Here is a 24,680-nt window from a genome sequence, read left to right as displayed (position 1 = left end):
AAAAGAGAACACAACAAGACGCATAACCTATTCAGGTCTCTGACTGCTCTTCCCTCTTTCCTCTCAAAGGAAAGGTTTCGTGTCTCTGTAATGGAAAATGACGTCCCGAGGGTCATTCGTCCGCTTAGTACTTAACCTGAACAAGCAGCACCATGAGCGTGCTTGGTAATGTTTCCAATAGAGCTAGAATACAAAAAAAAAAAAAAAGAAGAAGAGGAGTAGAGAAAAAAATTCAAACAGAAAATGATTTGAAAGTGTTGTAGAAAATAAAGAGGCGTTGGGTTGAGGAACTAAAATGCTCGAGAAAAAGGATTTAAAGAGAAAACAATACGGAAGAAACAAATCAAGTTATCCTGCTCATGATTAGTGTGCTAGTGATACTGAATATCCTTTTATTCACTTTTCGATTATCTGTTGCATGCGTGATCGGCCTGGTTAATGTTATGTTGAAAAATGTCTCTGCTTTATATTCTACTCACTTATTTTCTTGCTTCAAACTTACCTTTTTTCTTCTATGTTGCTGAAAATCAGAGTATAGCAGGTTTTAGCCACAGCACATGCATCACTTTAGTTTCATTTATTTATGACCAAGACTTGAAATAGACTTGTGCTATTTTGATAGCAATGGAATCTTTAATCCAACTTGCTGAAGGATTTCACTTCATTATTTCACTTGTCCCTGTGGGGACTGATAGAGAGAAGAGGCTGACTCTGTTAAAAACAAATCCATTAAAAATGTATGCATAACTATATTATGCTGTGTAATATACCGAATACACAGATAATGGTGAATTCAAATTAGATGTAGTATTTGTATTGATTAAAAGCTCAAATGAAAACAGATGATTTCGCACATAAGTCTTCAACCCAATAAGACGGTTCATAACCCAATAAGGTGCTTTATATTTCTGCACTGCATCACTAAAGTTATTTTCCGATCCACAGACGGATGTTTGGCATGTTTAAGGTTAAAAATTACGAGTGTTCCAGCTGCAGATTGAATATATGGAGTAAAATTTGCTGAGACAGGCTTACACACGTTAACCTCCCCACCCACACACACACACACACACTATCTCAACAGTACTCCTATGCAAATATTGATGGACACAAACCACACACATACAAACATGCACACACACACACACACACACACACACACACACACATGCAGGACTACGCTGCTGCCAGCCCAAAGAGCAGCCCTACTCACTGCATGGAGCCTGTCAAGCGACTCCCTCGGCTCTCTACCAGCATTTACTGACTCCTGATTGGCCAAAGTGCGGTGCGCCGGAATCCACTGAGCCCTCTCTCCCCGAATCCCAGCCTCATCTTTTTCACTACCATTGCACCAGGAAAAAAGACCTAAAAAAAGAACCAAACGAAAGAGAGAAAAACAAGCAGGGGAAAAGAAGAGAGAGACTGATCTGTGCCTTTTATGTGCACTTACAGTTTTACACCTCTTGCTTTTATCAGCAGTTTGCTTCTTGGCTGTTGCTGTGGGCGACTTTTTTGCGCTGGGTGACACGAGGCTGTGAAGAGCGACTTCTCCTGCAGCTGCTCAGTTAGACACACCTCTCTTCAGCTCCTCTCTAGAGCAGAGGTGGCAGACACGTGTGCGCTCCTCCACTCCTTCTCTGTCCTGGCCTGGATGAGTAGCTATTGTGAAGGTCTGGCTATATCAGTTACTAAAGCAAGATCTTCTGTGCTGGCAAGGAGCAATACATCACTGGAGCAATGCTGGAGAATGCTGTCGAACAGCTTCTGGAGTGCCTGCCCTAGAAGCACAGCTCTCCCACTCAGCAGTAAGAGCGCAAAGCAGCCAGTGTGCTGACATCAGGAGAGACCGAACGCACATGAGCAGAGAGAGAGAGAGAGAGAGAGAGAGAGAGTAGAGTGCGTGTGAGTGGTGGAGTAAAGGAGAAGTAAAAGCTGTTTGTGTGGTCATCGAGAAGACGAAAGGAGCTAGTAGAAGGTGCAAAGTACGATCAGGCAGTGTTTTTCCACCTCCCTTTCTCCCTGTCCCTTTCTTTTTTTTTCCTGGGCCACAAAAAAAAAACTCCCATATTACTAAAAAGAAGAGGAGAGGACCCGGTAAAAGAGACGAGTTTTCACAGCACCTAAGAAGAAAGAAGAAACGCTATACAAACAGAAAACCACTTGGACTTTTGGCCTGTTTCGTTGCACTCAGGTGGCCTTCACTGCGCCCCACGTCTGCTTTTTTTTCGCTTTGGGTTGTGCTCACCTGTCCTCTGGCCGAAATGATGATGTATTTTTGGGTGAGTAACATGCCTTTACCCATCATGGTGGCCTACTAGCCATTGTCCCTTCACACTGGATCTTTTCGGTATAGGGCTGAATGAGTTAAAATAAAAAAATCTGAGAATTGAGCAGTAGCATGCCGAAGAAGGCTTCGATCTTAGTTTCTTCTCTTCATTTTTCTCCTTGTTACTTTTTAAGCGTGTACGCGTTTTCTGTTTTCTTTCTCTTCTCTGAGTTGAGTTTCTGAGTTGTGTTTAATATCCCAGCTCTCTGAAGGGCCCTGTTCTGTAGTGCCGGTCTGAAGGGATATAAGAATCCAGCTGTATCTGTACAGGAATGTTTTATTGATGTTCGGTATGAAGAAAGAGGATCATATAACCTGATTCTGCAGAGACCTGGCAATTTCTCAGTTCAGTGAAGGAGTATGTTCAAATATGAAATAGGGTGAGTGGATGTAAATCCAGTGTTGTGCAAATTTGTTTAACATGAATCTGCTGTCACATATAGCTATATCTCTGTCTGACAGAGGATTTTATGGACTTTGAATTATTTTACTGTTGTCAGTTTCCTTCTTCTTTAGCTTTTTTTTTATTAAGCAATATTTATTTAGCAACTTTTCTTTTTTCTAGTTTTAATTAATACATCTTAGAACTTTTTTTTGCATTTTACATGTGTATTGATATCTGAAAATGAAAGTCTAAAGCCTCGGCATTAAAATGTAATGATAGCATTAATGCGGAGGTGAATAGAAGAGTGGATAAAATCCCGCTGTGCTGGAAGCAAGCTTTTAACTAGCGTTAACGTAGTGGATGGAGGATTCCTCTGGTTCTTGCTCCACCCAGCACCCTCCTCTGTCAGCCTGGCCACCATGTGGCTCGGCCCTCCCCTGCCCGTCAGAGGCCAGATGAAAAGTGCGCACCCGCAGATGTGGCAAACAGGATTTAATGATCGTCAGAAAGCAATCTCTCATCTTCGAGCTCGGTGCGGCGCTTTGATAGCGAGGGCTGGTCATTAATCATTCTCCTTCATCGTTCCAGTGTGCCAGAGCCCAGAGTGCATGCTGCCTGCTCAGCCTGGGCTACGGCGCCACGCGGCCTGGCCCTACGCCGGCACGGTGCCACTCACACACCTAATCTAATCAGGGATCACTTTCAGCTAGCCGCCAGGAAGTGCAAGAAAAGAGATAAAATTCACCCATGTCAGACATCCTGAAGCCGCTTTGCTAATGTAAGCAGAGCTCCTCTCTTTGAAGACAATAGCAATGCGTGATGATGGTTTCAAGTGTTATGTGTCTATACAATATAATGTATGTTTTGGGTTTTTTGCACTAAAGCAATATCCAGGGCAGTTTTTTCCCCAGAATTTCTGTGGGGAAAATTTCCAATGTAGAGAGAAATAAGGCTCTGCTGATGTTTTGCTTGCTTTAGACGCAGAACAAAAAAGGCGAACGAGCGAGAGCGGGAGAGAGTGGAACAGAGTGAGAGAGAGAGATAGAGAGAGAGTTAGACGGCTTTTCTCCTTCTACTGAATAATTGAGCTTCTGGGTGAGCGTGTGCTGATGGGAGAACACACCACTTACTTTTATATAAAGACTAAATGCAACTTATTGGCCTGATTTTAAGCTCACATAGTCTAAGACAAGACAAGCCTCATTCAGTCTTTCTGCACTGTTAAATAGATCATTTAATAAGTATACGTAACCCTGTCTTGAGTAAAGTGCATGTCAATTGAAACAAGAACAAAGAACCTTGTTAGACTCTTGAGGTGCCAAAATATAGAAGTTAAAAAAACATATAAAAACATGCTTAACATGACTTTAGGTTAGGGATATGTGCCAGAAATGAATGTTGAATCCTTGTTCTATTGGAGCCATAAATGTCAGTGTTGTTCCTGAATGACCCGAGTTCATGTAGTCATATAAACCTGCATGAGAAGGTCTGGATCTGTTGACACTCCCTCTGAGCTCTCCATATTCATTGAATGCAGCATCTTTCGGAAGCGGCGTCGATCAGCCATGTAATTCGGAGTGGAGAGCGGCTGCCACTGGTGTCATATTGCTAAATGAAGTGCTTGTGCTAATTTGTCACCACATTAATTGATCTGTGTTCTCCAGTCACATACTGTGGGTCCTGTAGCGCTCCACCTGTGTATTCATCTCCAGTGCTGTGCCTCCACGAGCCTGCTTGACAGCTGGAATAAGTTTCTATTTGCCCTGTTGTCTCGATGAGGCCTTCAGCTCTGCTCTTGTGACCTACACCTACACAAGCTTGTTTTCTCACTCTTTTCCCAATTCATGTAGATAAAAATCTATTTTCAGCCCTGACATTTACTAATGCATGCACAGCAAAACTGTGTTTCTGTAAAGTCATTATTAAGCTGCCTTTCTGCTTGTTTGGGTTTCATACCCCCACCTAACAAAAATTCAGAAGGATTTGACTAGCTCAGTTGCTACGCTGCAGCCATGTAGTCCTTCCTGAATTCTCTCCGTTTTTCCTTTTCACCAAATAGAGCAATGAGTAAAAAGTATGGTTTTAGAGTCGGTTCGACTTTTTATGAATCAAGAATATTTTTGAACCTCTCCATTCATCTCAGCTCCTCGTGTTCCTAGTCTACTCAGTACAGCGTGTAATCCTACTTCCTCACACTGTGTCTTACATGCTTGGCATGTCCTAATCTCCTGTGCACCCCTGATAAGACGATTAAACAGCAGACCAGTAGAGGGATTTATCCCCTGACTATAAACAGTCTATGCAGAATGGGTCATGCTGTTCCTCTGGTAATGAGAGAAAGGCAAGAAAGATCTTGAAACCTTCCTTGACTACAGCTGTGAGCTTATCACACTTTGATATCATTAGCTGTGTTTACACAGGGTTTCCCAGGGAAAGGCCATTACAAGGATGCTCCATTATCTCTGTCTCTCTCTCTATCTCTTTCTCTAAATCTCACTCTTGCTACCTTCTCATATTCCCCCTGGAGGTGTGAGTCGACAGCATTATCCAAAGCACCGCTTAAAGCCCTACACCTTCCTAATGGGCTGTGGCACTGGGACTCAAGTGGCAAGACCAGAATTGGAGATCAGTGGCCAAGTCACTGGGCTCTGTGTATGTACGAGCGCAGCTCGGAGGCGGGATAGATCCATGGATCAATAGTGCTGTGGTCAGGCCTAGGAACAGAGAGCAAGGTCACACCGAGGGCTTGTGCATCCTCCCTCAGCGGGAGGCTGACCGTGAAATGAGCACTGGGAGAAGGCATAAAGGCAATGAGCATAATTACTCAAAGAGTTCCAGAATCAGCACACTTCCTAGCGCTAACTGATTATGGCAATTTGGCCGTGCTGTATCACATGTAGGCATCCTTCATTAAAAGCAAATGAAAACAAGAGCAGGAAAGACCATGTGACAGAGGATGTAGGAATAAGGACAAACCAATGGGTAGGACATTGGGCAGAGAAAATGAAGAAAGAGGGGGGAAGAGAGAGTGATTTGAGGAATGGGGGAAGAGTGCCCCTCTGTGTGCAGGATTGGAGGACACTCTGGGGTTGGGGGACATGGAGTTTAGCTGTGGGCTGGGGACATCTGCAGCTCTGCCAGCCACGGGTCATTAAGATACAGAAGGGACACACAAGCCATAAAACTAATGGCAGGACTGTGACATTAACATTATAGGTTATTGACCTATCAAAAGGGATTTATGGTGCAAATCAAGAGACAGTGTCAAAGTGAATGAAAGAAATAAGGCTGATTCCACACCTTCACTCCACTCATTCCACAATCCCAAATTACAATTTACTTCCCTTTGAAATTTCACTCGCAAACTGTCAAGGAGAACTTTCACCACTATTCTTTAATTTTATCTGACTTTCTGCATCTCCTGCCTGTCTCTCTGCATCATGGTGTGTTCAGGTCAGCGATGATGCGATCCAAGGTGTACAATGTATTGTTTGGATTCTGCTATATCTTTTCTTTGCTTTCCTTGGTCACAGCACTCCTACAACTTGACATCCCTGACATATATATTCTATCTTTAACTAACACACACACACACACACACACACACACACACACACACACACACACACACACACACACACACACATATATATATATGTGTGTGTGTGTGTGTGTGTGTATGTATGTGTATATATATATATATATATATATATATATATATATATATATATATATATTCTATCTGTAACATATATTTATACAGACATAACACAGAATATATATACATACACACATGCATATATATGTGTGTGTGTGTATATATTGTCTTATGTCCGTATAAATACATGTGTTACAGATAGAATACATGTACTGTATGTAAAAAAAAATCATGCTAATTTAATAATCTCAGATTATAATACAACGGTCTCTAGTATGATTGCAAATTTGGAGTAGATTCCTGGAAATCGATTCTTCTTTCTCACTTGTGGTCATTTACAGAAGGATTAGTTTCCCTGGAGTCTTCTGGATTTAACAAAGAGGGAGTTGATATTCAGGCTCATATGTGGCAGACTATATTTGTTACAAACTGCAAATTGTAAGAAGATTAGTGTTGATATAGATTATATCACAAAGAACTGACTGCAGATTCATCACAAATCTTTTAAGCAGTGTCATATTCAGGCTTCCAATGCCTTTTTCTCTTATTCAGATCCAGTGTAACATTTCAATTATAGATCAAGGATTTAACCATATTTTATTGTTGGTTTATGGTTTATTTTACATTTTTTTTTGTTTTTGCTTTAATTATCCGAGCTTTTGTTTATCGTCTTCATCTAAGAATCGCTTATATTCTGGTCCAATTAAATAATAGACAATCAATCACAGATGAAAGTCTTATCAGGCAGAATGATCATGGAATTTAAAGGAGGTCAATTTAATCTGTTAGAAATGTATATTTTGCTGTATCATACATTACTTTTATTGCGATGTTTTGGACTTTAATAATAAGCACAACTGGAGCATCCCAGGAGCTTCAGATGCTCAGGACATTGCTGTATGACATGTCTAGTGCTGTCGGTAATCGGAGTGCAAATGGAAAGGCCACGCTATGTCATTTTCAGTGTTGGCCTGTGAACTCAGGCAGCACAACAGGCTCCCAAAGTCCTACAAGGCTAATGTTTTTGTTCGGCTGTATGCTCCACATGCCTAATGGGCTCTGTCTGAGGCCTTGAAGATTTAAGTAACATTCTCTAAAAGCCTTTTTAATGGGCCTCTGTTTTGTTTTGTTTTGGGGAACAGCGTGCGAGCAGAATGTATGAGGTTGAGGCAGGGGAGAGCAGAAGCATGGTGAAGGGAGAAATACTGAAGAGGGGAAGAGGTGTCTCGAACAGAAATACACTGTGTTTGTTTACTGTATTTTTACATGCTTCACGCACATCTGCTCTCCATTATTTCTAATATTGTCAGTCTCTCACTCCCCATCTCTCTCTGTATATTGATTTATTCCGATCCTCAGCAGTATTGTGACAGTTGCCGAGACTGGTCAGTGACAGGAATGTGAGTTGCTACTTGTTTGTGTTGATTTGTTGGGGAGGTAGGCCATGTTGACTAGTGTTGCTGTGTGAACACTGTTAGTTTTGGAGAGCCGAGCCTTTATATATCGCTCACTCTTGCATCACTGAAGCTAGTCCTCCTGGGAGTTATCTGTTTACTCATTTGGCCAGATGAATTCTACACACATACCATTTTCACATTACACTTCATCTGCCGCTTAACTAAATCCCTATGTGTGAAGATATGTATTTTAATGAGATGCAATAGGGGTTCTCCAGTCTGTTTTGATTCTATCCGCCTTAACATCTATCCGCCTCCCCCCTTCTGTGCCACCTTTTACTTTTTCTCACTCGCTTTGGATGCATCTTTGCTCTTGCTATTTCCTTTGCCTAGCCCCAGAACACAGATAACATGTTAACTATAGTGTAAGGTGAAAGGTTAATTATCATCACGCTTCATTGCTCCCATAAAGCCAGCATGAGACATTTTGCCTATACTACATTATGGGAGAGTACGTTATACTCTGTTTAATTGTGGCTGAGATTTCTCCGATTTTTAAATCATTTATACCTGTTACTCTAGCTTTTTAGCAGCAAATTATTTTCTATTTAACACATTGTATTAAACCACTGAAGCAGTGTAGGTGCGGAAGGAAAGAAAATAAATGAGAAGCCGTTCTTATCTGGAATATGAGAGAAGTGTCAGTTTTCAGTGACACAGTCGGAATAGTGGCAGGTGACAGAGATAGACATTTGGATCATGGTTCATATGTGCCGAAGAGGTTAGTGTACAGGCACAGCCTTGCTGATGCCATTTCCATCAGCACCATTGATCCAAACAATACACTTTTTTCTCCGCTTTGTTTCATGTATAGTACTACACACAGACCTATTGTGAGACAAAGGGAGATGAATCTGCAGTTCCATTGTCTTTTCTTATGTCAATAAGCTCAAAAACTTTCTGAGCCCTATTCCTCCCAAAATGTAAACCAAACTCAGGTTTTTTTTCTTTGTGTTTTTTTTAAAAGACTGAACATGTATTGTTTTGTTTTTTTGGGCATTGCATTTTTTTTTGTACCATATTGTCCATTCACTGCCTTTCAGCTAGCTTTATTTGACTGCACGAATTTGTTTCCGTTGTTGTTGCTGTTTTTAAAAAAAAAAAAACACATTTCCTGCCTTTATTTTATTTTATTTATTTCACCACGTAATCCCAAGAGGAAGCTTTTTGATCAATTCTTCCAGTTTTGTACGCATTCAAGTCCAGTGTGACTCAAACATGATTGTGAATTTCATACTGAATTTTAAGCTGACATTGCTTCCTCAGGAGAACGGAAATAAAACTCCTTCTCCTCATTGGCACATCTAATTGAATTTAATACATGTCCCCCATTGTTTTTGGCTGATTGGAAGAAGTGTGTTCCATTAATTCTTTAATGGGATTTAGTCCAAATGATTGCCCTATTAGACAAAACTGGGCACACATTCACTTGACTTCATCTCAACGTATCGTCCTTTCACACCACAGGTAATTATACTGGAATTAATATCATGTGTAGTAATTGGATTTCAAAGCAAAGATTCCTCATAATAGCACTTGTAATGCATATTTTGAATTAAAATGCAGAACACTGCTGGAATATGAGGTTCAGTTAGAGGATCATTATACAGGTGAGTCTCTGTACAAATGTGCCTTTTTGATCCCGGGACCTCAAAAATCCTGCGGCACTGAGTGTCATCATGCAGCAGCCCGGGGGATGAGTAGCCACCGTCCAACAGTCCTGATATAAAAGAAACACATTGTGTCTGCACATTACTCTTCCTTGTAGTCATCAGGCAGTTTGTCGCATTCCCATGGCAAGTTCACTCTGAATAAATGATACGTATACTTTATTCTAACACATTTCAATAATTAAAATTTAGTATGGTTTACAAATCTAAATAAATAAATAAGATAAGATCTCACCCAGGCAGATTTCTTTCCCTGAGCCCAGAGTTCGTAGAACATGGCTCCGTACCCTGAACCAGGATAATGCATTTACTGAAGAGGAATGAAACTGAAAACAAAAATTGAAACAGAAATAACTTCAAGCTAATATGCAAACAGATTTGGCCATTAAAAGTTATCATTCATTTATGATAGTTTTATTTTATTTATTACAATTTATAGTAATCGATTCATTGACTATTTAGAGTATAATTGATTCATATATTTGATATAATCTATATATAATCTAATCGCTTGAATATTTCATTCAATAAAAATAGAAATATTTAAAGCACAATATTAAAGAAAGCAATAAATGGAAAAGAAAAAAGAATTAATTATCTAGACAATAATATGTTGTCTCTCAGGCTACAGAAAAGACACGTTCCTTGAGATGTTCGTAGGTTTGAGATTTGAAGGAGAATAGAAATAAAAACATGTTAATTTAGATCTTTAAATAGAAAAAGACTTTTAACATTTTAAGTCTTTGGATCAAAACGATCCTATTTTTGGGTCTGCCACCTGATGAGTACCAACCTAGTGAAGAAGAACAAAAGATTTTTCAGCAGCTGGTCACATCCTAGCAAGATTAATAGATGAGCTGGATTTGGTGCTGTAGTTCACGTGCTGCATATGAAGTCTCAAGTGACACATCAATCACCAGCAGCAGTGGCCAGGGCTTGCATGTGTTTCCTGTTTCCCCTGTTGTTGTCTTCATCATGAAGAGTATTATTCCAGGTGCCATGTTTGTATAAGCCATATAAATCACTACACTGAGAAGTGCACGCAACAGTGATCATTCCTCCTTGGAGGTTTACTTTCTGACACAAAGTACACGGCTTATTCGATTCAGATAGCCGTAATGGTGTGGAGATGCCTGCGAGAGGACAGGAAATCAGTGGGAGCTTGTCCCCCTGTTAAAGGAGCTAGTCTGAAACATGGCTGACCTTTTCCATGTGTGTAGGAGAGGCAAAGCATCAAGCTGCCGTTCAGGGACCCGCCGCAATGCGAGAGGAGAGAAAGAGAGGCGGACTAAAAACAAATGGAAAGAAGCAGCGATCAATTTGCAGTGCGGCACAACTGTTAGAAATCTGCCCATAGTTATTCCAGCTAGTTAAAGTTTAATGCTTCTGCTTCTCCAGGCTGCACGCCAAACAGGGCTGCTTTCAGTGCTGTGCGCATATCACATACAGTGTGCATGAGCGTGTGTGTGTGTGTGTGTGTGTGTGTGTGTGTGTGTGTGTGTGTGTGTGTGTACAACTAAATGGCAGATTATACTGTTTTGTGATTTGTGTTCCCGAATATGTGTGCTTTATGAGACTTGATTTAAATGTATACACCATTAGAAGTGTCTGTGTGTAACTGTATGTATGTGTATGTGTGTGTGAGTGGCTGGTTGGGATATATGTGTGTGCGTGGGGGGGGGGGTGTCTGTGTGTTTGTGTACATTGTTTTGGCAGCACTCTGAGGACTCCATGAAAATAGCCAGACTATGGGTTTATTTTTGCCAGTGAATTTCCATGCCTCTAATTTCTGTACTCTTCAGCTTTGCCTTATCCTCCTCATTAATATTTAAACCCACACCTTCTGCAAACTCGCAAAAAAAGTGGGAAAGAGGATTGTGTTCTCAGGGATCCCTTAATCCCCTGAATTAGCAGTTTAATAGCAAGAAGCCATTTGTAGATTAGAGAGATCAGACTCACAGGACCTTCTTTTATACTCACTACTTAAATACTTAGAATTCTAATGCCACTACAAGACGCCATTTAAAGTCACCCTTTCAGCGCTCTGTTGTGCTCACCTCACGACAAAGACGTTGAAAGGTCTCTACTGTACAGACGTGTGTGTGTGTGTGTGTGTGTGTGTGTGTGTGTGTGTGTGTGTGTGTGTGTGTGTGTGTGTGTGTGAGTGTATGCATGCACAGGACTGTATGCTAGCCATTTAACACAGTACAAATGTCTGTTTTATGCAAGTGTAGTAAAGTATTTGACTGAACTAACCACGTTTGGGACTTGGGGAAAATAAGGAAGACTTTGAAGCCTGCTCATACATATGTATACTACGTGTTGTCCGTGTTAATATCTTATTTCAGCTTTTCACAGCTGATTTGCCATTTCCTTTTCAAAGCAATATATGATAAACAAGTCCGCTTTTGAGACCCAGTTTGTGAAAGCTAACTCAAACAACGTCAACTCTACCGCATTTTCATAATAATTCACTGAAGTTGACAACTGTATAGTTCAACCGTAGATGAAAGAAAGTGCGCTCCTGGAAAGGCTGCGTGTTTTTTAATAATCGTTTGGGTGGAATTAATTTAGTCTCATGCTTATATGGAGATGGTATCTTCATGGTCGCAGCTCTGCCAACCAGCCCAGTGCAAATGTGCAGGATTAGCGCAAGCCTAAAGACCTGTGAAATTATCTTTGGAGAGGCATATCCTCAAATGATCAAAAACAAAGCAAAGCTTTCCTCTATGGTTTAGGGAGTAATTAAATTTGCTGTGACATGTTCAATGATTAATCTGTCACGTTGCTTCACAAAACGTTCCACCTTGTTTTTCTTTTCTTCTCCCCTTCTTTCTCTGTCTTTGCACAGAAACATTCATTCGTGATATTAAGTGCAGGAAATGACTTGCGCTTGAGAACCCTCTGAAATTGAATGAGTCCAAGGCGATGGATTGCATGCCATTTATTTAGAGAGAGGTTGTATATGTGTGTGTGTATGCGTGTGTGTGTGTGTGTATGAGGGAGTAATGCAGAGTGGCTTTTGCCTTGCGGCCGATAAATTGCTGGTGCACTAAACCTTTAGAGGCTTTGAGGGTGAAACACATATTGCAGGTAGTCTGCAGTGACACAAGCAACTCTACACTATAGGACATACTTAATACGCTCCAATGTGCTCAGGATTTGTGTTATTTTTTATGCTGACATGTCTGTTAATCACGTATCAATGTTCAAGTAACGGGACAAAAATTGAATTTGACTGAGTTTTTCTCCTGAAAACAGAAGTGTTTTATTTTGTACCTGCACTGTGTTGGTCTAATGTAGATTACAGGATTGAGAGGTTTATAGAAAACTCTTCTATTCAACTCAAATGAATTTGATCTCGTAGTTCAGTAGTGAGGACTGAATTCTATTTAGTATTTGGTGGAATAGTTATTTATTAGATTGGTTTTATTGCTAGAATTGTCTTCAGAATTGTAAATTGTAAGTTCTAAACCATAGTATCTCCACAGGCAAAGTCAGAGGTTCGGGGCACTGAAAATTCCAAAGTCGGCATGGGCATGGGGAGAGGATGGTTGTTGTCACGTTGAATGTGCCGCTGGCTGGTGACACAGCTGCACTGGTCCGGATGACTTGAGAAGGCGCTCGGATAGAGCTGGCGGCCAGCTCGCAGGCTGCGTTCCCCCTCCGCATGCCCACCCCAACATGCCAGCTGTTCGCCGTCACTGTGGCAGAGAGCAGTGGCATGCTGCGGATGCAGCCTGTGCCAATGGGCATTAGAGATCCAGAGAGAGAGGCCTCATCCCTCACACCTGTTCAGCTCTGACAATCGCACCACTGCTGCTGCTGGTGACTGTTTATCAAGCCTCTCGGTGGGCCGCCACCATTGTAGTGTTGAGGTGTTGGCATGATTTAACTTTTGGAGTAAGAAAAACTGCAGCATAAAGTATGAATATGTAGCGTAAGTACTTCTTTGAGAGATGCTGAAATACCTTCTCAGCTGAGGATAAATCAACATTGGCAAGGGGAAGAAATTTACACATCAGACTTGATTTATATTACAGAGGTCCTCAGTTGTGCATGACACAATTCCTTTAACGGCCCTTACCACGCATCCTTTTCTCTTCCCCATCACTGTTTCCTAACAGAAATGCAAGATGAATTTGTTCACTCATTCTCTTCTCTTATTTACTGAGCGCTTGTGGAGAAAAATGAAGTTTATGGTAATAGGATGTTAAGCAGGTATAGGAATGTAGTTTCTGACTAGTTGTCTTCTTGATTCTTTTTCTTTTCTTTACTTTTCTTGTCTTTTCTTTCCTTTCTTTTTCTCTCTTTTTGTTTATTGCGCAGTCTTCTTCTTCATTTTGGTAACATCAATTATAAATCATTTTAACTTCTCAGTTCAGTTATTTTCAAGTCCACAGCAAGTCACTTGGGAAATATTATCAATTTTCTTGTACTGTGTGGGCAACCTTGCCAAAAAATTTTGTTACGCAGTGTTGTTGCCAAAACAGTTGGTCTGAACTCAGTAAAAGATGCAGTGATCTGGGGTGTTGTTTTCAGCCCGAGAGTTTCCCCATAATGCCCCACAACGCCTATAAATCTTGTACACTCAAATGCAAATGTTGATGGAGGTGTCCTTAAATTCCATCAGAGATATATTCGCATCCAGGCAGCAGTAAGGAGCAAATGAGAAAAGGCCAGATTGCTTTGGAGAATTGTATTTTCAAGTGATGTGAGAATATACAAAGTCGCTGGACCAAAACCCAAAGCCAGGGAATTCACTTTTGATTCTGAATGGAGCATTGTTGGAGAATAGCGCTGATCACGTTTGCCACCTTTTTTTTTATTTATTTATTTTTATTTTAACCAAGCACACACAGAGGTGTAGAATTCTTTATTTTTGCAGAAAATAGAGGAAAGAGAAGAAAGGAGCACATGATGGAGAGTATGATGGAGTAGCTGACGAAGGCGATGGAGCTGTGTCTCACTGCACTGCTAGGATGATGGATGGACTTTGAGCAGATTTGCTGAACATTAAAAGGCTGTGGAAGCCGCTGGGCTTTTCAGACAGGCAGATGGAGAGGGGCTAAGAGAGAGAGAAAGAATGTGAGAGAGGTTTCTTTCATACCTGTCCCCCACCTTACACTACGAAACACTATTCATTAGTTGCAGGAAGGGGTTTTGCCCCTGTCCCAAGCAACATAATCTACTAAGGTGTAAGGTGATGGGTCAAATAGATCACACTTGCCGCTTGATATGTAGTGCTGTTACAGTATTGTAGATCGGTTAGAGTTGTGTGTTACTTTGTTATCGTGATAAATGCTTGTTGTGCTATCTTTCACTCCTCTCTCCTGAGCTAATGTATTTTGCATGTATGAGAATACATAGTTAACTAAAAGGAATTGATTCATAAGATCCACATTGGAGATTCCTTCTGTACTAATTATCCATGCTTCCCATATCACTAATTAGATGCTTCAGTTTAAAACACAACCCAATAAGCCTCAGTGATAATCACCTCAATATATACTTTATATAACAGCAAGTCAATTTACTCATAATTATATATCATTTTTTTCCCTAATCAAACCATTTTACTTAGATAATCACAAGTTCCCTTTTGGGCCGAGGCAGGCCAGCACAGCATGAAGTCAAATTACTTTTTTGCATTGTGAAATGAAAGATAAGCATAGATTTTCAATCATCATGCCAAAGGTGTATTCATGCAGGGTTTATTTTTATTTGTATTTTTTTTTATTGCTGTTGGATTAAATGAGGATGCAGTAAGCACCTCGGTGCTCGGGTGTTAAAACCTGAATCTGCCATTAACAAACAGGCAAATGCTTACATGTGATTTTTAATTAAATGTCATATATGTATATTATCGATGTGTTAATGAATTTCGATTTGACAAGCAAGCAATCATTGATGTGTGCCAGATGCTAAAGATTGACCTTAAACCCTAAGAGCAACCTCTATTCACTCTCTGTGCTCCATCATGTAAAATACGTGCGTTCTCTTCTGTTTTTTTGTTTTTTTACATGGGATGTGAGATATATTAACTCCCATTCATCAGAGGTCTAGTGCATCAGCATCTTCACTGATGAAGCACAAAGATGGTTTCATACAAATACACATTATGCAAGTTGTTAAACTAAAACAAATAAAGATGAATGTGATATGAAATGAATGTGATTATCCTCACTAGAGCAATTTACAAATATCAGCTTTCTATATATTCAGTATATTAGTACTATTATATTTATACTATTATATACTATTATATAAAAATATAATACATATTTTTTGATCTTCTTATTAAGAATATTTTCATATTTGTCGAAACTTTATTTTATAAAATTGTATGTCATTTGCCGTGTCTTTTTTGACTGCGAATGACAGAATTTCATCTGCAAAATGTGATCGATGTGCATTTGAAATCAGTAGCAAGTTCTTGTTTTAAATGCAGTGGCTTGGTCACAAAAAAAAAAATCAGCTCATTTCAATAATCAGAACGTCCTGACAGACACCAAGGACCATTTTCTTGTGGCTTTTCACTTAAGAGAAAGATAATGCATGTTGCTAGTAAACACTAGGATTATTACACACAACGAATGGGTAAAATCATTTGAACCCATTATTGTCTTTCATGTTTGATTTTTTTCATAACAGATGGTGACCTGTTGTGACTGCATATGTGATTCCGCATATGCGAAACCTCAGTGCTTCATAACCCACCATTGTGGACTCCGCTAAATGCTTAATGATGCTCCTAAGGGAATTTATTGTGAGCAGGATAAATAGAATCAACAAATTTTCCAGTATCATCCAGTAAGGCAGATTACATGCCTGCAAAGAGCTTGGCCAAAAGCTAAGGGAAGACATCAATACCCAAAGTTTACAGTCAGGTGTGAAATGACACAAGGCGAGTTGATGAAGCTAGGATCAATGGTGAAACCAAGTATAGATTTCAGGAATCCAGAAGAAATATGTGTTAGGTCAAAGGGCCAGGCTTGCTGTCTCTTATGCCTGTGTATTGTAGGGATTGCCAGAGGAGCTGTAGTCCACTGAAACGGTGCTTGGCTCAAGAGAGGCTGCAAGGTTAACATTAAGGTGTCTTATTATAAGCACAAGCAGCCTTTGCATTCAAACAGCAGTATTTGGCAAGAACAGAAACTGAGATTCATTTGTTTCTTGGACAGTAGAAGTGATAGTCTAAACATTTGGCCTGTATGTTTGAGTTGGCAGTGGACTCCTCCTTGTACAGTATGTAGTGCAATTTCTGTGAGTGGGAAAATTGTGATTGGTGTGTTAGTAAAATATTTTTTAATTAAGTAATTATACAAATGAATTTAGCCGCTGATAAATTAACATCAAGGTTGACCGGAAAGAATCCTCAGTGAAAAACGTTGCCTGATGCAAGAAACAGAAGTGGATTATGTTCCAATCCTGTGTTTCTTTTTTCCTCAGTATATCACACCGATATGCCAGTGATGACAATTTTGAATTAATTAGAATGAATAACATGTCACACTATTTATAGTTACAATTAATATCATGGAATGTTAGTAAGAAAAAAGACTTATGTTACTAAGAAAATGGAACATGCACGATCCTGAAGACTTTCCGGTGGCAAAAAAATGGGGGACGATCTGGGTGGGGTGCCAATCCATCACAGGGCACAATCACTTAACCTCTCTTTGTTAATATACTTAGATTGTGTAGAGCATCTATTATATGAGTCATTGTGAATTTTAGTTACTATAGAAACAATGAGATACCAGAACAAGCACATTTCTATAAACCTATGCTGTTAGAGTTGTTCTGTTATCAAAAATTAATCAACGCCTTCAGAGAATTCAGCAACAAAATATAAGGTCAGCAAAAAAACTACAGGTCAGCGTGTATTATATGAACTGATTACCCTTTTAACACTTATTGGAACGTAGTAGAATAATAACCTCTATTCTCAGAGTCGCATGATTCAATCCACTGTGAGGTCAGTCCAAACTCCCCAAAAACTAAACTGTACACTAAGTTCCCTACTAAAGGAGAAAGGTGTAACTTTCCTTCTCGCTGTTATTCCACCTTGCAGAGGACAAACACCTTAGGGGATGAAGGTAAAAGAATTCCTAATGTGAAGCCCCCTGTCAGGCAATGGGCTCTTTGATTCCCATTTCAAACACTGACTCGTCCAGCTAGGTTTGGTGCATTTGAAAGTGACTTTCTTATGGACAACAGCTGGTTTTTTTTCCTTTTTTTTTTTTTGTATACACTTGTTGTAGGTGTCCATAGCTTTCTGTGTCTTAGCCTGTGCTTTCAAAGCTATGAACACTCTTGTGTCTATTGTTGATTTCACCTTTTACCCAAACCCAGTATAGTGCAGCCCTTTTTTTTTGCACTGTGGCAATAAACAAAACATTATCTGCCACAGAGAGGGGAGAAAAAAAAAGTTTAACCAGCTTTGAAGTTATACTGCTTGTGCTTTGAACCTCTCAATGTCACAGGGTTTTTAGGTTCTCATAAAGACTGCAGTGGGACTCACCTTCAACTATGGTGAAACTGCTCCACCCAGATCGATAACACTACGCTATTATTATACCCAATACAGCCCTTATATTAATCTAACATATGAAAAGTGTTTTGATGTTTGATGTTTAAAAGTATGTTTAAGCCCCTTGCTGCTAAAAAGGTAGAAATATTCATCGTCATATATTATTGCCAGAATAAACACAAATCGAGTACAATTGAAAACCAGTGGAATTTTATTTTAAAAAAGCAGACATTGATGCTGCCCTTCATGGTTTGATTGGAGCAGCGGGAGTGTGTTTGTGATTTACTGAGGTCTGCTGCAAAGATGAATACGCCCCACTACCTGAATGCCTCTGAAGTTCTAGTGTGAGTTTGGATTGATAGTGTCAGAAATCTGTAGTCATTATGTGTTGTGGTGGTGGTGTCTACAGGGATGCAGTTTTGTATTGTATATTTGCCCGTATGGATTTGGTACTGTAAATACAATTTCAATTTGTACCCTGGGAAATATCAGTATGTGGAAGCTAGGCCATAACACAGACTGTGGTTTATTTCAGTTTTACTTAGTGCCTCTGATCAATCATATTTACATTTGTTTTCACAATTTGCCTGCATGTAGAATTTATATATCCTCTGGCTGGCCTGATTCTGCATTGCAATTGCTTCCTTTCATGTCGGATGATGTTCTTCCTCTTCATTTTAATGTGTTTAAAAGAAATCATTCCAGTCTGTTCACATTTGGATTTTCTTTTTCAGTAAGGTTCTGTTAGGTTGAGAAATGAAAATTAAAGTTCTTTTTTTTTTTGTGACAATCCCATAATCAGATATATTATATATGACTGTAATATATAGGAGGTTTCAGACATATATACATCCAGTACCCACACTGTGACTAGCAGCTGCTTGCAGCCAATAAGGAGAGTTAAAAAAAAAAATAGAGAGAGATCTGAAATAATTCTGACAGGGAAGAGAACAAAATACACAGATTAATTTTGAATTGCAAGTGGTTAGAAGTGATCATATTGTTTTTGAGATACAATGTTTCTGACACTGCGTGAAAGCTAGCAAGAGTTAGCGGGCTTGCATGTGTCTAACAGCGTTGGGGAAATGATCGTTCACCTGCCACACGTTTACTGACATACACACTGATATGCGCAATATATTTTTTCCTAATAGCATTTATAATAGTTTAATAACACTTTTTTTAAATTAAAGTCATTTATGAATTATGAACTTGACTTTAAATTGCACAGTACTATGTTAAATAGGTACACCACTGTTTTTATATAATATTTAGTGATACTGTATAGTGTGCAGTTTGTTGTTAGAGGTGAGAATTCCTTCTGAATCTGTATTTCTAGGGTGAAATTTTGGAACAAAAAAAAAACTTCACAGTGGATGTTTATATAAAATACTCAAATATGTGGAGCAACGCCAGGGGCTAAAAAAGAGGCTACAGACCATATTGTTATTCCTCTAATCATGACATGAATAAATCATTTTTTGAAGTGTATAAAACAAGTGTTGCTCTGTCACTCTGCTTTCTGACACGAAAATAAAACAAAATAAGTGTGTCATCTTCAGTTATTTGGAAGATCTGCAGTGGATTCATTCAATTCAGATTATTTTGTTTTATTTTCTTTAGAACCTTTAACAAAGGATATTGTCACAAAGCAGCTTTACATATATATATCAACTTAGGATATAAATTTTACATTTATAAATGTATCCCTAATGAGTAAGCCAGAGGCATTACATAGCTTTTTCTTTTTAGCCTAGCTAGATGTTTAGTTCCATAACACTAACTGCTGAAATATTGTCAAATCTACTTGTACCAGAAGTTGAAGAAAATAAATGAATATAATACCAAACTAAGTGCTTGGGTAGAAAATTGCAAAAAAGGTACACTTCAATATTTGACTTTCTTCCATGTGCCATTAAAAATAAAATGTCATTCTGCTACATGGAGTAAAGCCTTTATTCACTTTATTCCACCTATTTCTCCAAAATTATGATGTGTTGGATGATATAGATTTGAAGCTTGTTCCGTTTGTTTGTTTGTTTGTTTGTTTGTTTGCCTGTCTTTATCGCAGATAAATCAATAGATGAATAAAATAAAGTCCAATCAAGAATAAAATGTGTAGCAATACAGAAGGCAGGCTGAACTCATTTTTTCCCAAATTGCGAGATGCCCAAAGAGAGCCTTGTAACACTAATATCATGCTGTGTTCACTGAATGTCTGTCCCATAAAGGGTGCTGATGCATGGGATGTGGCTGGGCATCAGACATTAAATGGAGGTTTGTTGTTCCATGTTGGGTCACAGCTGCTCTGTCTGATTCCAATGGGAAATACCTCTAACACCCCCCATCCTCCCCCACCACGTGCCAAAGAGCCAACAGTGTTGCCTATCTTGCCCTAGCTTTTATAATTCCACACTGAAACTGCACTGATGCTACATTATAATTGTCACACACACACTGGCCAGTGAGAATATTTCATCAGTTTCAGCAGTAAGTGTTAAAGTCTCCCATGGAATGTCTGAAAATTATGGATGTAAAAGTTTATTTTTAAATATCCAGAAAACAGAAACCTGTGTGTGTGTGTGTGTGTGTGTGTGTGTGTGTGTGTGTGTGTGTGTGTGTGTGTGTGAGAGAGAGAGAGAGAGAGAGAGAGAGAGAGAGAGAGAGAGAGAGAGAGAGAGAGAGAGAGAGACTCACAGCAGCACAAACAATGAAAGGGTCGGCAATTAATGTCAGGGATCAGCTGGTCTAATGTCATTATACATTCCCTTCATTTTCTACAGCGGGGCCGTTTGATCTTTGAATACCCACCAGACCCTCCTCCCTCCTTCCCTCTCCCTCTTTCTCTTCCTCTCTCCCGTTCACTGTTCCTCTCTGCTTTCCTCCCCCCTCCTCCCTTTCTCCTCTTGCCATCAGAACCTCCCCCTTTCTGTCTCTGTGGGCTCACATTGGCTTGTGTGTGTGTGTGTGTGTGTGCGTGTGTGTGTGTGAGAGAGAGAGAGAGCGAGTGTGTGTGCGCGTGTCTGTGTGTGTGCGCGTGTGTGTGTGAGTGTGTGAAAGTGCACGGCAGAGGCTTGATGACAGAGGGCCCTGGACCATTCCAACGCTCAGCACACCTCCCGAGCACACACAGAGCCGCTGAGTACGACACCAACAACACAGAGAGAGCAAAGGCAAAGAGGAGGAGAGGAAAGCCCATCAGAAAGAGGAAGCTGAGAAAGAGAGACAGTGAGTGAGAGAGAGAGAGAGAGAGAGAGAGAGAGAGAGAGAGAGAGAGAAAGACAGAGAGAGAGAGGGAGGGAAAGAGAGTGTAGGAGAAAGAGAGAGAGAATAAGAGAGAGAGAGCAGGATCTCCCAGCTTGATGCGCAAAACGTCCCGTTACCACATGCTGTGCTCCATGGCGAACACGGGCTGCGTGCTGCTCTCCGGCTCTGGGCTGTTACCTCACTCGCTCCAGTGTCCACCTGCTTTCCTCTATCTGACCGAGGTAAGGCAATCCTCAACTCTCTCTCGCTTTCACTCTATCTCTCTCTCTCTCTCTCTTTCAGTCTCGTTCTCTTTTCCACCTCGCGGGTAGCACGTGCTGGTGTTGTGTCAATCCTCCTCCCACCCCACTACTCCCACCCCCCACTCGAGCCTTCAGTGGGGGTCATCCCCACTTTAATTTTGCACTATTACTTTGGGAAACCTGTGATTGTTTTCCCAGCAATAAATGACATGCACCGTTTATTTTCTTTTTTTAGATTGCAAGAAGATGTTTTATTGTAGAAACTACTTTTCTACAGTATTTTTACACAAAAATATTTTTTTCATTAGTTTGGAGAGAAGTTTATTTTGGGACAATCAAACTTTATTCATTCTGCATCCTTTTTGTAGAACTAACTGTCACTGCTACAGACTGCATCTGAAAATACATTGAAACCTTTTTTTTTTGTTATTTTTGCAAAAAGAAAATGATAAAATTACATGACACACTTGAGCCTGATAGAATTTACCGCACAGACGTGTTTACACACACGTTATTTGGACGCACGGTGAAGTTGACGTGGTGTGAGCGCTTCTTGGCAGGATGTTCTTTCTTTTCTGCTCAGGCTACAACGGAGAGTAGCCAAACTCTAACTAAATGAAGGCTGGCTGACTTTTCTGAAGGTGCCTGGAAATAGTGCGTGAATGCTGGCATGCTGTTGTGTGTGTGTGCGTGGGTGTGTGTGCATATATGTGTGAGTGCGTGTGTGTTTAACTACAGGCAACATGTGCACTGGCAGCCTGTGTCTTTCCTCTAGATAGTGTGTTATTGCAACGATATAAAAATGATAAGACTGTTGAGAGATAACCTGCCGCGCTGTGCTTCCAAATCGCCCCACACTCATCACCTTAACAGCCCCTTGTCCCAGTGCGAGCACACACACGCATACACACACCACCAGCTGTCCGGCCTCTGCCATCCTACTTACTTTTCCTCTGTGTCTATGTACAAATGAATGGGTGGTTGTTTGAGATACACAGGTATACTGTTGGAAAATCTGAATGTATATTCCGTTTGTGTGTGTGTGTGTGTGTGTGTGTGTGTGTGTGTGTGTGTGTGTGTGTGTGTGTGTGTGTGTGTGTGTGTGTGTGTGTGTGTGTGTGTGTGTGTGTGTGTGTGTTGTGTGCAGTTATTTTGTAAGCCCTCCTACAGTTTTCTGAATGTTTCTTTTACTCTAACAGCAGAAACAGAAATGTGTAAGGTTTTATTTTATTCTGCTGTGTTCAATTAATTGAATTTTACAAAATGATGATCCATTGAGTTAAATGAGTGGGACACCTTTAGGAATATGGCACTCTGAAATTCCGATTTATTTCCAGTTATTTGCAAAGTCTTCAGTACTTCCTAATTTTTTGATCCTCGTTTATTATGCTAAACATTATATACATTTTACACATGTAAGATATTTATATATTTGTCTTTCTTTGTTTTCTTTTTTTTTCTTTTTTTTTTTCGTATTTTCCTCCAGCAAGTGTAAGTCTCAGCTGCATTTATTTCGATGTGCTTCTTCTGATGGAGCGACACAAACTGCAGTCCTTTTTTCAAAACACATTTTTGAGAGCTATGCTGCTTAAAAATTTATAGCGGACAAGATTTAATACATAAATGAAAATGAATAATTCATCTATTAAATATAACAAATTCATGCAGTTTTGCCTTTAAAGTGATGCTTGTAGTTGTTAAGACTTACACTTTTTAGTTTCTAGTGAGCCAATTCTTTTAAAATTGTGGCTCATTTCATAAGTCACATTTCATTCCTGTTCTGAAGGGTTTTGCAATATTGTAAAGAGTTGTAGATTTAGTTTTTATGGTTTTTTTTAAGCATTTGGGGATTTTTAGCGCCAGTGTTATGGCTTGTGTCATCGCCTGGGTCTTTGTACCTGACTGTATTGTAACAGCGCTAGGGCTGTACTGTGATGTGGCACCTCAAAGAAATATGTATATAGGTTTCTTTTTGTTTGTTGTATTTTTTTTCTCTACCTGCTGTTGTATTTCACATCTGGTGTTTTCTTACCACTGTGACTAGATATTTCCTGCATGTGTGTGTGTGTGTGTGTGTGTGTGTGTGTGTGTGTGTGTGTGTGTGTGTGTGTGCGTGTGTGATGCTGCAGGCTCTAAGCAAGAGTACTGGTATATTGTGTGTATCTGCGCATATGTGTGTGTAATTGCTGCTCAATGCTCTGCAGCTACATTCCTGCTTGTCTTTCCTGGATAAGGGATTATCGGGAGTGCCAGACTGAGCCTTTGTTTCAGTTAAAGGGAAAAGTTTCAGCTCATTCCAGCACACAGCTCTTTTTTTTATGCTTTCCTTTTTTGCTGTTTCTTCACTTGTTACTTTGTTAGTGTGGGTGTGTATCCACGAATGCATGTGTAGATACGGAGAAGAGTTTCTGATCATGTCTTTGAATTTAAAATATAGCAGAAAAGAGTGAGGCGAGGGTGAGAAGAAAAGACTGGAACAAGACATGGTGTAGTGTTGTGAAGAGAGCCTTGTATTATTTCACCTTTATTGAGTGGTTTAAAAAATAATGAGTGTGCAATTGATATATAGCATCTCAAAAGTGCTCCAGGATTAAATCTCCCATGGGGGGAGAATATATTTCTATTTATTTATTTATTTATTTATTTATTTATTTATTTATTTATTTATTTATTTGTAAAACTGATCTCATCTGCATTTATCTTAGATTTAGTTGTATAGGATTTTCCCTCATCGAACTTTTATTGCAGTAGCGGCTGCTTTTCAGAGCTTAAGTCAATACAGAGCAGTAAATTTGCTTGTGCAAGCATCTCTCGCTCCCTGGAGGACAGAAATCTTTACTCGTGCCCAGGATAGTTAAACAATTCCCACTATTGTAAATATATTGGAATTTCTTCCAGTGGTTCAAGGCTTATATGTAGCAGAGACATGCTGCATAATTACACACACACACACACACACACACACACACACACACACACACACACACACATACACACACACATATGAATTAAGTATACCAAAGAGGGAAGTAAAAAAAAGCTCATGTCCACTAGCATAATATCAAGCTATACAAGGCTTAATTAAAACAAGTGTAAGGAAGAGATTTCAAGCGAAAAATAGTGAGTGAGACCGGAAAGT

At 39.8% G+C, this 24,680-nt stretch overlaps 1 protein-coding gene across 8 annotated transcripts in view; it reads left to right on the top strand.

Moving 5' to 3' along the window:
- The window catches only part of rbfox3a (RNA binding fox-1 homolog 3a), a 323,538-nt gene that overhangs the window by 206,783 nt on the left and 92,075 nt on the right, over positions 1-24,680 (top strand). Inside the window, exon 1 of one of the 8 annotated variants that reach the window (XM_027177423.2) lies at positions 1,365-2,279. The exons of 6 other annotated variants lie outside the window; for them this stretch is intronic. In XM_027177423.2, coding sequence (XP_027033224.1) covers positions 2,262-2,279 — 18 coding nt within the window. In that variant the 5' untranslated portion in view covers positions 1,365-2,261. Of the gene's footprint in view, positions 1-1,364; positions 2,280-21,022; positions 21,521-24,680 lie in introns of those variants that run through there. One more of the 8 variants, XM_027177420.2, reaches the window with a different exon arrangement.

Source organism: Tachysurus fulvidraco, chromosome 8, assembly GCF_022655615.1.
Source record: "Tachysurus fulvidraco isolate hzauxx_2018 chromosome 8, HZAU_PFXX_2.0, whole genome shotgun sequence".
Lineage (NCBI taxonomy): Eukaryota > Metazoa > Chordata > Actinopteri > Siluriformes > Bagridae > Tachysurus > Tachysurus fulvidraco.
This window is presented reverse-complemented; position numbering and strand designations above follow the sequence as displayed.